The sequence below is a fragment of the Heteronotia binoei genome, chromosome 21 (assembly GCF_032191835.1).
Source record: "Heteronotia binoei isolate CCM8104 ecotype False Entrance Well chromosome 21, APGP_CSIRO_Hbin_v1, whole genome shotgun sequence".
NCBI lineage: Eukaryota > Metazoa > Chordata > Lepidosauria > Squamata > Gekkonidae > Heteronotia > Heteronotia binoei.
This window is the reverse complement of record NC_083243.1, coordinates 161,256,816-161,269,584: the sequence shown is the minus strand read 5'-3', so window position 1 is coordinate 161,269,584 and position 12,769 is coordinate 161,256,816. Positions and strand designations below refer to the sequence as shown.

At 42.5% G+C, this 12,769-nt stretch overlaps 1 protein-coding gene across 1 annotated transcript in view; it reads right to left on the bottom strand.

Moving 5' to 3' along the window:
* CDHR5 (cadherin related family member 5) overlaps positions 1–8,563 on the bottom strand; it is a 58,832-nt gene extending 50,269 nt beyond the window's left edge. The window contains 2 exon segments of the mRNA XM_060262404.1: positions 7,640–7,821; positions 8,485–8,563. Coding sequence (XP_060118387.1) covers positions 7,640–7,821; positions 8,485–8,563 — 261 coding nt within the window.
* Positions 8,564–12,769: the final 4,206 nt, after the last annotated feature.

Sequence of the window (12,769 nt, the reverse complement as noted above, 5' to 3'; positions counted from 1 at the left end):
ATATAAACTTTATAAAGGGCACAGAAAAAAAATTAAAGATTTATATATATATATATTTTAAAAAAACCCCTATTTCTCCTTTGTGATCCAGCGAACTGGGCAAAGGAAGCTCAGGCTTTTTCCTTCCTTCCCCAGAGGACCAGGATGGGGAGGATCCTCAGCCTATAGAAGGAAGAGAGACTTGGCTCAGTAGCTCTGCTGTGTGACTGAGCAAGCCTGGCAAAGCAAGAGAGAGGGAGAAGGAAGCAGATGACAGCCAGTTGCTCGGGAGCCTGATAGGAGCCCTCCGTGGGCCTGATTCAGCCCCCAAGCTGCATGTTTGACACCCCTGGTTTAGGATAAAGATTTTAAAATAAAATGTATTACTCTTTTTCATAAGGCAAACTCTATATATTGCTTACTTAGTATTATTTTAAACTTTTTGTTTCTTTTTTTTGAAAGATAAATGTGTAACATATATAAATAACTATTTAAAAGTATTATACATTAGTAGTGACTATAATTTCTTCCTGTCCAGGTGATATTCTTCATGCTATCAAAAGTTTCAGCTGCTGATTTCCACTTCTTAAGCCTCTAAAGGACATTCTTCTCCAGGCAACTCCAGTTGTTAACTGGATAAGAACTCCATATTATTTACCAGAGGTGTCTCAGACCTTGCCCTGTATTTGGCTGTAGTGGAGGAACTGGATACAAGTGAGTCAAACGACAAAGAAACCAAACAAGAACAAGGTAATGATATGTAAGAACAGGGACTTATACAATCAAGAGAAACATCAACAAAAATCAGGGCAAAGAAGGCCAAGAATACACCTCACGTTTAATCAGAAAATGGCTTGGGATCCACCCCATACCACCTCTTCCACACCCTCCTTCCCTGAAAAATCTGGGAATATCACTACAAGTGACACTAAAAGAAAAGCTTACCAAACACTCTCCAACTACAGTGCCCTCATTGCAGGGTGAAGAAAATAGAATTATTTAGGAACAATTCTATTGCCAACTATATAATAACATTTCTGGTAGCTGACTGTATTCCCTGCTGCCACCTTTTTGACTTTTGAATCCCCCCCTTAAAAGCTGCAAATCTGGATACAGAACTTGAATATTTCCACTAAAACCGCTATTACTGTGTACTTCTATCCTTCTATGCTTTTGTATTCCCAAATCCATTTGTATTCCCAAGTCCATTTCTGCTTTGTTTAGTTCTTTGTTATAATGTTCTTTGTTCTTTGTTATAATGTTGTAAGCTGCCCTGAGTCTGCTTGCGGAGAGGGGGGGATATAAATAAAAAGTAATAAAGAAATAAATAAATTCTTAATACGTTCCAGTTCCTATTTTTGTAATGCTTCCTCAGAAGGGTCATATTAGATTTTGTGGGTTCTAATCCATTCTTCCTGCCATGCTATAAGCTCTACATATCCCAATCAGAATACAAGAAAAAAACTTCGAAAGACTGGCAAAAACAAATCAATGCATTTATATACAGGGCCAGCGTGTGGGAGTAGGCCAAGTAGGCTGCCGCCTCAGGCACCACTTGGCCTAGGGGTGCCATGAGGTGCCCCCTTCCTGCGCCCACTGGCCTCCATCTCCCCACGCCCCACCAGCCTCCGTCTCCTTACGCCCCACCGCTGTCTGTCTCCCCGCATTCTACCACCTCCCCACGCCCTGCCGCCCTCTGTCTCCCCTTGCCCGCCACCTCCCCGCACCCACCGCCTTCCACCTCCTCGCGCTCGCTGGCCTCCATCCTCCCGCGACAACTGGCCTCTGTCTCCCCACACCCACTGGCATCCAATGATGCTTCCCACAAGTGCTCAGTCCAACCTGCCCCTGCTTCAAAGGGGAGGGCCAGGATGAGCACTCGTGCAAAGTGCGCACAGCCTGATGATGTCACTTCTGGTGACATTATAGGGCCGTGCGCGAGAAGGAACGAGGGGGCGGAAGACAGGCCTTGGCTTAGGGACACCAGAACCCCTAGCACCGTGCCTGTTTATATGGAATAGCAAAAAAACAAAACTTAGGTTTAAAGTGCTTCAAGATGAGAAGAGGTGGTTTAGCAATATCTAATGTAAAGCTATATTATTAAGCAGCATGTTTAACTTGGATTGCTGACTGGATTAAAAATCAAAATGACAAATTTATGAAACTGGAAGTGAATGAAACTTGACAGAGCTTGACAGAAGGGATACACAATACTTTATGGGTAAAAAAAAAGAATACACATTTCAAAGGCTCAGCATGTTATTAGAGACAGCTTACTTAAGACTTGGGACTCTTTAAAAATAACGATCAGTCCATTGACTTCACCAATCATGTGTCCAATGAATGCATTTTATGACAAAAATGAGAGAAATTTAATGACATAATTTATCAAGAGATGTTGAATTCCCAGGGGGAAATTAATTTGTGGCAAAAAATAGGAGAAGGGGGAAAAATTAACTGGCTGATATATCTTCAGCTAACTTCCAGACTCAAGGAAGCTATGCATGACTATAGAGGTCGACTTAAGGAGTTAACTGACTTTGAAAAAATAATAACTGAGCAAAAGGACCATTTGCTGGGAAGAATGTACAAACTCTTACTCCAATATGATACTGAAACAGAACATGTTAAATAACGTATGGTGCACTGGCCTCAGAATTTAGGATTAGAAATAGCATTTCAACAATGGGAAAACCTGTGGACAAGAGCTATTAAATTTACCTGCCTGTCAGGCCCTAAGAGAAAATTGGTATAAAAAAGTTTTTTCATTGGTACATAATTTCTAAGGATATTAAGAAGATGGACAACAGTTATGCTTACTATATGTAAAGGGAGAGATACAATAACATTTTCCTTGAAAGAAATTATATTAACTTAATTATTTTATAACTATTTTCTGAGTTTACATTACTTATAGATAAGAGAGGTAATCTTGGCAGGCATCTCTGCCAAGGCATCTAAATAACTTAGCTTATTTAGAAAATTTTCTTAAATTTAAATAGTTAATGTATGTTAAATTTGGGGATAGTAATAGCAGAAGACAACTTGTATAATAGATAGTCAAGGGAATAATTATGTTTAGAAGAAATTACTGTATTAGAAGACTGGAGTAAATAACTGAATGTATTGTTAATGTTATGTATGGGTTGCTTTGAGACTGAAGAAGGGGTAGATGCTTATATATATTATGTATGTTATTTTTTTCTTAACCCTTCCCTTTCCCTTTTTAATTTCTGTACCCTATAAAACAAAATAAAAATCTTTTTGAGGCATACATATCCTCCCTGCATCTCTTGGCTTTCAATTTTCTCTTCATTGTGTCAGGGCTTTCAGGACTAAGATGTTGCTCAAGAACCATAGGTATCTAGAAGACTTCCGGGCTCCATCATCTTGCCTTCAGAGGTATCCGCAGATCGTTCTCCTGTGGTGCTTCTAATTCTGGCTGTTGGAGGGGTGTCACGGAAGTGATGCCTCCATAGAAAGGCCCTGGAGGGGTTTTTTCTTCGGCACGGGACTTTTGCGGGGAGCTAGGGGTTCAGCGGCGGCTGCCTCTGTGCCTCCTGCATGTCCCAAGGCTCCACAACCATGAAAGCTGGCGTACCAGCAGAAAAATATGAACGCCCGACTGCTCTCTTTCTTTCACTTTTCTCAGTACGCCTTTGATGTAGTGTCTTTCTACTCCTAATGTGGCAATTCTTCTTGACAAGTAAGTGACTTTTCAATACCTCTGGCTAATGGGTTGTTTTGCATAACAACGAGAGGCTAGCTCAAAGGAAGAGGTGAGGCCTCGAAAAGTCTGCAAGCAATCTTAAGTATCATTAACTATTTAAATTGGATTGAATACAAATACTAAAATTGACTCGGATTATTATTGGACATATGCAAAAGATACTATCATTAGGCTGCAATATGATCTGGACATAAAGAAGATAATTTTAGAGAGATCTGTCTCTGTCGCCTGTCTGTATTTGAAATGATAACATTTGAAATCTCAGCTGGAGCTGTTGTGGAATGTGAATTTAGCAGGACTGAAGCTACTTTTCAACTTGGATTAAGAGACTGAGTTTGCTATCAGAGAAAAATGGCACTGTCTAGCGAAATGTCTTATAAAAAAGATTTTTTATACAATATCATTTCTCTGAGACAGGATGTTGGCTTATTAATGCAGTTTATTAAAGAGCAAATGGGTATTCTTATACTGAAAGCTAGCGAAATTGAAAATCTACAAGAGTTGAGTGCTAAAGAGATTCTGCCGACATCTGTGGAAATGGAAAGGGAAAGTGTTATGCTCTGAAACCAACACAAGAAAACCAAGATGGATCCCTATGTCGCAGCAGTAAAACAAGACCGGAAATTAAGACTCAGTGAAGTCATGTGGAGAGGGAAAAATTGCGCTGAATCCTTCCTCTTATTGTTGACGGGTCAGGCTACACTGAGAAGAGAAAAGGTACATCCCGACCAACAAATTAAGATGTGGAAAGCTTTCAGGAAGAAGGATTTTGAACTTTTCTCATTCTTGTAGATGACTGGATATGGAAATTTCACTAAGAAGTGACATGCGATTTTAAAAGGCAAAGTGTGATGTTTGGGTCGCATTTAAATCTAAAAGTGTTTAAATTTTGGGAAGAAGGATTCCTGAAATCTGATTTTTCTTTCTTTTTTGGCGGTAAACAAATATGCAGTTATTAATTATGAATAGATATGTGATTTTAAAAGAACATGGGAAATCCTAAAGAAGGAAGGGAGTTAAAACTTAATTATATATATAGTTAATTTGGATTAATGCTAAAGAGTGCAAACAACACATTTTTATAGCAGATTTATTCATAGTATGTTTAATTGGTGAAAACGCTCATATTGATGTAAGAGTTGGATTAATTGGTGAAAAGGTAGATAGTGCAATTGTTTTGTAATCTAGTAGATTTGTTTCTAACATGCCTCTTTGGAGAAACTGTTCAAACTGAGATAGACAAAATATTAAGTTGTATTTTTTTTTGTAATTTGTTCAAGATAAAGATATGATTTCTATGTGATTATATTAATAAGGATTTATTAAGCCAACAATTTAATTTGTGCTTACAATAGGGTTAACCTAAATCAGGTAAAATTGGTGCTGAGATGATTTTATAATTTTTCTTTCTTAACTTTATATACTTATTTGTGTTCAAGAAGAATTGTTCAGATTCATATTGCTAGTATTAGTTTATTAAAAATTTTCTGTAATGAAAGAAAGGATGGTAAAATATGTGGAGATCTTTATACTTGCATATAGAATGATCTGGGTAGTCTGTTTGGAGATAGAATTATAACTGATATATTTGTACTTTTTTCTGTTTCTGCTTTTCCCATTCTGTAAATGTCCCTGTCCCTCTTTTATGTATCTTTTGCACTGCTTTATCTTTTTGTAGTAAAAAACCAATAAAAATTATAAAAACTAAGAACCATAGTTATCTCTTCAGGTATCTGTGACAGCCCCTTAACTTCCAAGTTTTTTTCTTGCCATTTGTGCAGCACTGAAGATATTTCAGAGACCACTGAACTCCCGTCAGGTTGCTTCCTGAGCTCCTCCTCTTCCATATCCAGTTCCTCCTCCTCTTATGCTATGGCTCCGGCCATTCTCTGCTGACTTGTGGCTCTACCAGACCTGCTTGCAGGCCCAGGGCTAGCGGTGCCTACGCCCCTAGGCCGAATCCCTGACCTCTGCCCCCACTATGTGTGTTTTTTTGTTTGTGCTATGTGCGTGTGCACCCCAATAACATCATAATGACATCACTGCCCTCCCTGCAGCCGCCCACCAGCCCGCCAGTTGCCCGCCTGCTGGCCACCACCATTTCCTTCCCCTTGCCTGCTGCCATCCCCTGCCTGCTGCCGTCTCCACCCACCCCTTGCGCCGGCTGCTGGCTTGGCAAAGTCTGGGGTGGGCACGTGGCAGTGACATCGTTATTAAGTCACTGCCACATGCCCCCCTGGACTTTGCCGAGCCGGCAGCCAGCGCGGAGGGTGGGTGGGGACGGCGATGGGGGGCAGAGGACGGCGGCAGACGAGGAGAAGTAAACGGCGGCAACCGGCAGGCTACCGGCGGGCAGGCGGGTGGCTGCAGGGAGGGGAAATGTTCTGGCGCCCCTAGGCTGAGGCTTGTCTCCTGTCCCCCTCCTTCTTGCCACGCTTTGCACGTGCGGCCTGATGACGTCACCAGACGTCATCGCTGCGCGCACTTCACATGACTGCTCAGCCTGGCCCTCCCCTGCTTCAAAGGGAGCTGGCTGGCTTCCTTTGAAGCAGGGGTGGGCCAGGCTAAGCACTTGTGGGAAGCGCCAGATGCCAGCAGGCGCGGAAAGATGGAAGTCAGCAGGCGTGGGAGGATGGAGGCTGGAGGGCACGGGGAGATGGTGGCTGCGGGGAAAGCTGTGTACTGGCCCCTACGACAATTACTCATAGGAATAAAAATGTACGTAGTTGATAACATTAAATATATATTTATTTTATTGACATTTCCAACAAAATCGGTGTTGAAACATTAAAAACATGCTGTGCAGCAACAACTAATCAACATGATAAACATTTGAACAATACACAAGGCTTAAAAAACAAATAAAAAGTTTATCCATTCATATGTTCACGAACTATCAATACCTAGTTATTAGTACTGCATCATACACAGATTAGTATGGGGCCCCTATGCTCATGGGGCCCATGGGCAAGTGCCCATCAGGCCCATGCATTAAGACAGCCCTGCTTCCATCCATTTCAAAGGAAAAAGCTCCAGGAGGCCAACAAGCTGTGCTCAGAATGAGCAGGATCAGGGCTTTTTTTTTAAAGAACTCATTTGCATATTAGGCCACACACCCTGACACCAAGCCAATTGGAACTGCATTCCTTTGTGTTCCTGCTAAAAAAAAAAAAAGCCCTGATTGTGTGGAGATCAATGGCAATAATGGCAGATCCCTAGGTGCCACCAGGAGGTTGGCAACCAAAGTTGGGAAGCAGGGCTTCTTCCTCCTCCCCACCCCTTGCTCCCCCAAAGCCTTGTGGTGCTTCCTTGCACCCCCAGGGTTTGTCCCCATATTTTCCAAACCTACTTTGCTGTGATGTTTCAGGGAAGATTGCAACCAAATTCTGGATTGAGACATTCATGGAGATCTGGGGGTGGAAACTTGGGAGGGTGGGAACCTCAGCAGGGGATAACGCCACAGAGTCCGCCCTCCAAAGCAGCCATTTAATTCAAAGAAACTGATCTCTCTCATCTGGTGATCAGTGGGAATTCGTGATGATGACTGCAGATTTATACCCCATCCTTCTCTCTGAATCAGAGACTCAGAGCGGCTTACAATCTCCTATTTCTTCGCCTCCCACAACAGACACCCTGTGAGGTGGATGGGGCTGAGAGGGCTTTCACAGCAACTGCCCTTTCAAGGACAACCTCTGTGAGAGCTGTGGCTGACCCAAGGCCATTCCAGCAGCTGCAAGTGGAGGAGTGGGAATCAAACCCGGTTCTCCCAGATAAGAGTCTGCACACTTAACACTACACCAAACTCGTTCCAGGCCCTACATGGAAGTTGGTAACCCTAATCTACATTTTCATCACAGGGTCTTTTTATACAGGGGAATCACTATGCCATTAATCCCAAATAATAATTGTTCAGTTTTTCCAATTAATTACCTCATAATCCAAAGAATGGTTCAGAATTAGCTGTGTGTCATTAATCTCAAAAAAATCAGGGTGCTCTGTTGTTTCAGTATCAATTGTGACTGTGACACCAGGTCCTTTCACGATGGTGGTAACCACTTGCCCGGGAAGGTTGTTCTCCTCTATGTGAGGATTTTCATTATTGACATAACAGTCTAGTTAGGCAAAAAACAAAACAAAAACCTGAGTAAGGTAAAACACAACATAATAAGATTTGCCAAGCTAAATTCACTTTTCACTGACTAGTCTAGTATCTTATCTATGACTGCTTCCAGTAGAAAATGTAGACAAGTGTGAAACAATCTGTCTAATAATAGTTTGACCTGACTATACATGTGAATGTTTGTGCAGCCATTTCAGTGTTAAAAACAGTTAATTTTATCAATCTCTTTGAAGAATCTACAACCATTCAAACTGGGACACATCAAAGGGTTTATAACAAATTTAGGGAGTCCTTATTCTGAGCAAAATATAACATGATTTTTGTATAATTAATTTCAAATTATTTAAATAAATTGTTAATTAATTATAAATCACAATCAATTTCCTTTAGAATTGTCCATTTTTGCCTACACTGTCAATTTGGACATTCAAAGATCTATTATAATACTTTAGTTAGAATGTTACAAAGAGTATATTATTACAAAGAGTATATAAAGTCTGTCCATGACAAAAAAAATTCTGTTTGAGATGCACAGAATAATTAATTCTTTAATGAAGCACAGGCTATCTTAATTTAAACAGCCATTCCTCTTCAATTGCCTTAAAAATGAAATCCATATCAACCATTTTAGCCCATACCATTAGAATCTGGTTACCTGTTGTCTGTGCCTGAACATGAATTACAGCCACCATCAGAAAGAGCATGCAGGTCCAAGAGTGTCTGAAAAGAGCCATAAGGGAGATGGAAAAGAAATCCAATAGCCAGGGAAAACAAATACATTTCTTCTCTTCACTTATTGTGACAATGCAGTCTCCCTTTCACCATTCAATGAGGAAACAGAGTCACAAATGACGCCAAACCACTGTAGTTTAACCTTTGCAACCCAGTTTATTGATTTACTTATTTATGACTTGTTTACTGGTACCAGTGGCTGAATGCAGAATGCTATTCATTTTACCATAGATACAGACATTGAATTGTCCCTGCTTTAAAGATCACCTGTGTTGCAGATGGAAGCAATGAGAACAGCTCTGTGACAATTTCTTCCATGAAACATGGAAATAATGGAAAACTTGAATAATCAGACATGGGATCGTCATTTTGGAAAATGGCTGTTTTAGTCAGTATCCTCTTAAAGCATGCCTGGAATGAACTGGACTCAAATAATAGGGAGCCTATGCACTACACTTTATGATGGACCACTTTAGCTGCTGTTTAAAAGGGTTTCTGAGAATAAATCATTTGCCACCCCCCTCCCACTTAAACACCTGCCATGGCACTCCTTCTCAGATCGATTTCTTTGTTCTGTAGCTATGCAACTGGCTCAGAAGGGCCATATGTTCAGGGCCGACCTGACACCCTGGGGTGCCTAGGCAGACTTGCTGCCTGGCGCCCCCCCCCAAAGCACCCCCTACGTCTCCCCCCGTGACTCCATGCCCCCCTCCCGTACCCCCCATGGTGCCCCGCCCGGCCCCCCGGCTCCCCCTGGTGCACTTTTGAAGACTGAGTCAACCTCAAGCTCTGCTTGCCTGTCCGCTGATGCTAAAAGCAGCAGTGCTCCACTCGTTCCCTTCCCCCTGGGGCTCGCCAGCTAAAAGTAAGCTTTGCTGGCTTCCTAGCCCGTGCCTGTGCGTTTTGTTAAGAAACAAAACGTGCAGGTGGGAGCTGCGAAGCCAGCTAAGCTTACTTTTAGCCGGTGAGCAGGAGGAAGGGAGCGAGCGGTGCGCTGCCGCTTTTAGAAGCCGCAGGCAGGTGAGCAAGTGCCTGGGGAGGTGGGGGGCAGGACATTGCACCAGGAGGGTGGGCGGGCAGGCGGCAGCCCGGACGGGGCTAGTGGCAGTGGCAGGGAGGGGGGAGGGAAGCAAGCTAAACGCTTGCTTGAGGCACCGGAGGAAGGCAAGAGCCCAATTTGCTGCCCCCCATCTCTCAGCTCCCTAGGCAACTGCCTAATTTGCCTAGTGGGAGGGCCGGCTCTGCATATGTTCTCCAGCTCTGCATAGTTTTGTTTCCTTTCTTCAGACCCACTGATATTATGATCCTTGAAGAATCTCTGTTTAGCCCACTGGATGCCTGCCTGGTTTTCTCCCCCAGGCACTGCTAGTTGAGCAAAATAGTCCCTCTTTTCTTTCTTGTCACACCCCAAGAGTCTGTGCTACCTAACAGTCTACTGTGTAGACTGGCTGTAGGAGTCTTTAGCTACTCTAAAACTTCCCTTCTTTATGGGCCAATTCAGACCGATTCCCTACTAGCTTGTTCTGAAGTTGGAGCTTTTTCCCTCCACCCCCACCCCGATGCTTCAATCCAATTTTGCACATGCTGCCATGGGGCTGTGACATGTCCTGCTTTTTCCCACAGCAAGCAAAATCCTCTGAAAACCGGTTTCTACTTGCCAAGGATAATGTATTTGTTTCAAACCATCCCGATTGTAAAAGAAGCAAAACAATTCAACAAATGGCAAAGGAAAATCTCTGATTTCATTTGGGCCGGAAAGAAACCAAGGATAAAGATGAAGATCTTAACGGATGCCAAAGAGAGAGGAGGTTTTCAACTTCCCGATCTAAGACTATACCACGATGCAGTTTGTTTGACATGGATAAAAGATTGGATAATGCTGTTAGATAAAAAACCTTTGTGGTTAGAAGCTCACGGAAATAGATTCGGCTGGCATGCATACATGTACTATGGGAAGAATAAAATGGATGGTTTTTTCTCTCACCACTATGTCAGAAATACATTACTAAATACTTGGATAAAATACAAGAAATACGGGGACGAGAGAAAACCATTATGGATAGTGCCAGCAGAAGTAATAAAAATAACAGCTGATTCTGAAGAAAAAAGAGAAATGTCATATAACCAACTGCTTAAGATTCAAGGAGACAAAATTGAATTAAAAACCTCAGAAGAGCTAAATAACAATTATGATTGGTTTCAAATGCAACAAATTAAAAGTTTGATGGAAAATGACATAAAATCAGAGGGGATTAGACGAGAACAAACAGAACTGGAAAGAGTCCTGTTAGGTGACAATGAAAAATTGATATCAAAAGTATATAAGTTATTATTGAAATGGTCTACAGAAGAAGAAGTAGTAAAGTCTCAAATGGTCAAATGGGCAATTAATGTGAATAGAGAAATACAAATGGAAACATGGGAGCACCTCTGGAAGAACTCAATGAAGATATCAACTTGTCAAAGCATTAAGGAGAACTGTTTTAAAATGATGTATAGGTGGTATATGACTCCGAAAAAATTGGCTAAGATAAGTAAGAAAATGTCGGATAGATGTTGGAAATGTAAAAAACATGAAGGTTCTTTCTTCCATATGTGGTGGACATGTGAAAGAGCGAAAGAATTCTGGAAGATGATACAACAAGAAATCACCAAAATTTTGGGCTATGATTTTAAGAAAATTGCAGAGACGTTTTTACTTGGATTACAATTAGAAAAATACCCAAAAGAAGACAGGACTTTAATTTGGTACCTGTTATCAGCTGCTAGGACTTTGTACGCGCAGCTTTGGAAGCAAGAAAAAATACCAGAGAAATGGGAATGGACCATGAAAGTTTTATCGTGGTGTGAAATGGACAAATTAACCAGAACACTAAGAGACTATGATTTAGAGATATTCAAAAGGGAGTGGAGAAAATTTAAAGGATATATGGAGAAAACTTGGAAAGTAAAGAAATATTGGACATTTTTTTAGTTGTAAGAATATATATACGGAACTTTGAGCAATCAGAAGTGCTTTTAGTATGGATTTGAACTTATAACCTCGGGGAAGTCAACATTGGAGGGAGGGGGGATGGAAATGTCATATGGGTTAATGTGAAAAAAAAGAAAAAATTAAGAAATAGATAAGCTTTGTAACCATATGCTACCAATAAATTGTTTAAAACTAGAAAACCGGTTTCTACTTGCCATGGGAAAGAGGCAGGGCAAGTTGCAGCCCCATGGAAGCTTGTGCAAAATTGGCAGAAGTGTTGGGGGCCGGGAGGGAAGAGCTCCAACAGATGCCAACCCTGCCAGGAAATCCGACTGACACCCTGCACTCCAGTGCAACAGTGGGAGTCTGCACGCACACCATGGTCCCAACTCCACCTGGACTTTGCCAGACGCTTTCAGGGCCAACTATTCTTCATCATAATGGATTCCCACTTTAAATGGTTGCAGGTAGTCCCTGTCGCCTTGACCTCCTCCTGGGCAGCCATTAGCATCCTCTGATGGGCCTTTACTATGCGTGGCCTTCTGGACACCGTAGTGTTGGACAATGGGATTTCCTTCACTTTCGGGGAGTTCCAGGAGTTCATCTCAAGGAACTTGATCTGGCATATCAGGTCAGCCCCCTTCCACCTGGCAATGAATGGCCAGGCAGAATGGATGGTATGAACAACCAAGAACTCACTACACCACATCATCCACAGGGACTGGGAAGCCCATTTGGCTGAGTTCCTTTTGGGTCAACGGGCCATACCATGTGCAGCCACGGGTTGCAGCCCAGCTGAGGTTTTCATGGGCTGATGTCTCTGCACCCTCCTGGACAGGTTACACCCTGACAGAGCCCTGGACCTACAATCCTTCCCTGAGGCCTCATGAGCTCCTAGCAGGTTCTCCCCAGGAGACCCAGTCTATACCCGGAACTTCGCAGGCAGGCCAGCCTGAATTCCCACTTGGATTACAAAAGTGATGAGGTTCATGTCTTATGAAGTTACGATGAAGGCTGACCTCAACCTCAGACATCACATTGACCAACTGCTCCCCTGCACTCTGCCAGAGGAAGTCTACAGCAGCCAGGCCACCAACGGTCATCCGGAAGCACAGCTGCTGTTGACAGAGCAGACCTGGTCTGAGGAACCAGGTGGCATCCCACCGAATGAGCAGTTTGCACTAGAGGCTCCATCACCACCATCACCCAACCCTCCAGGATCCCCAGCCTCTCT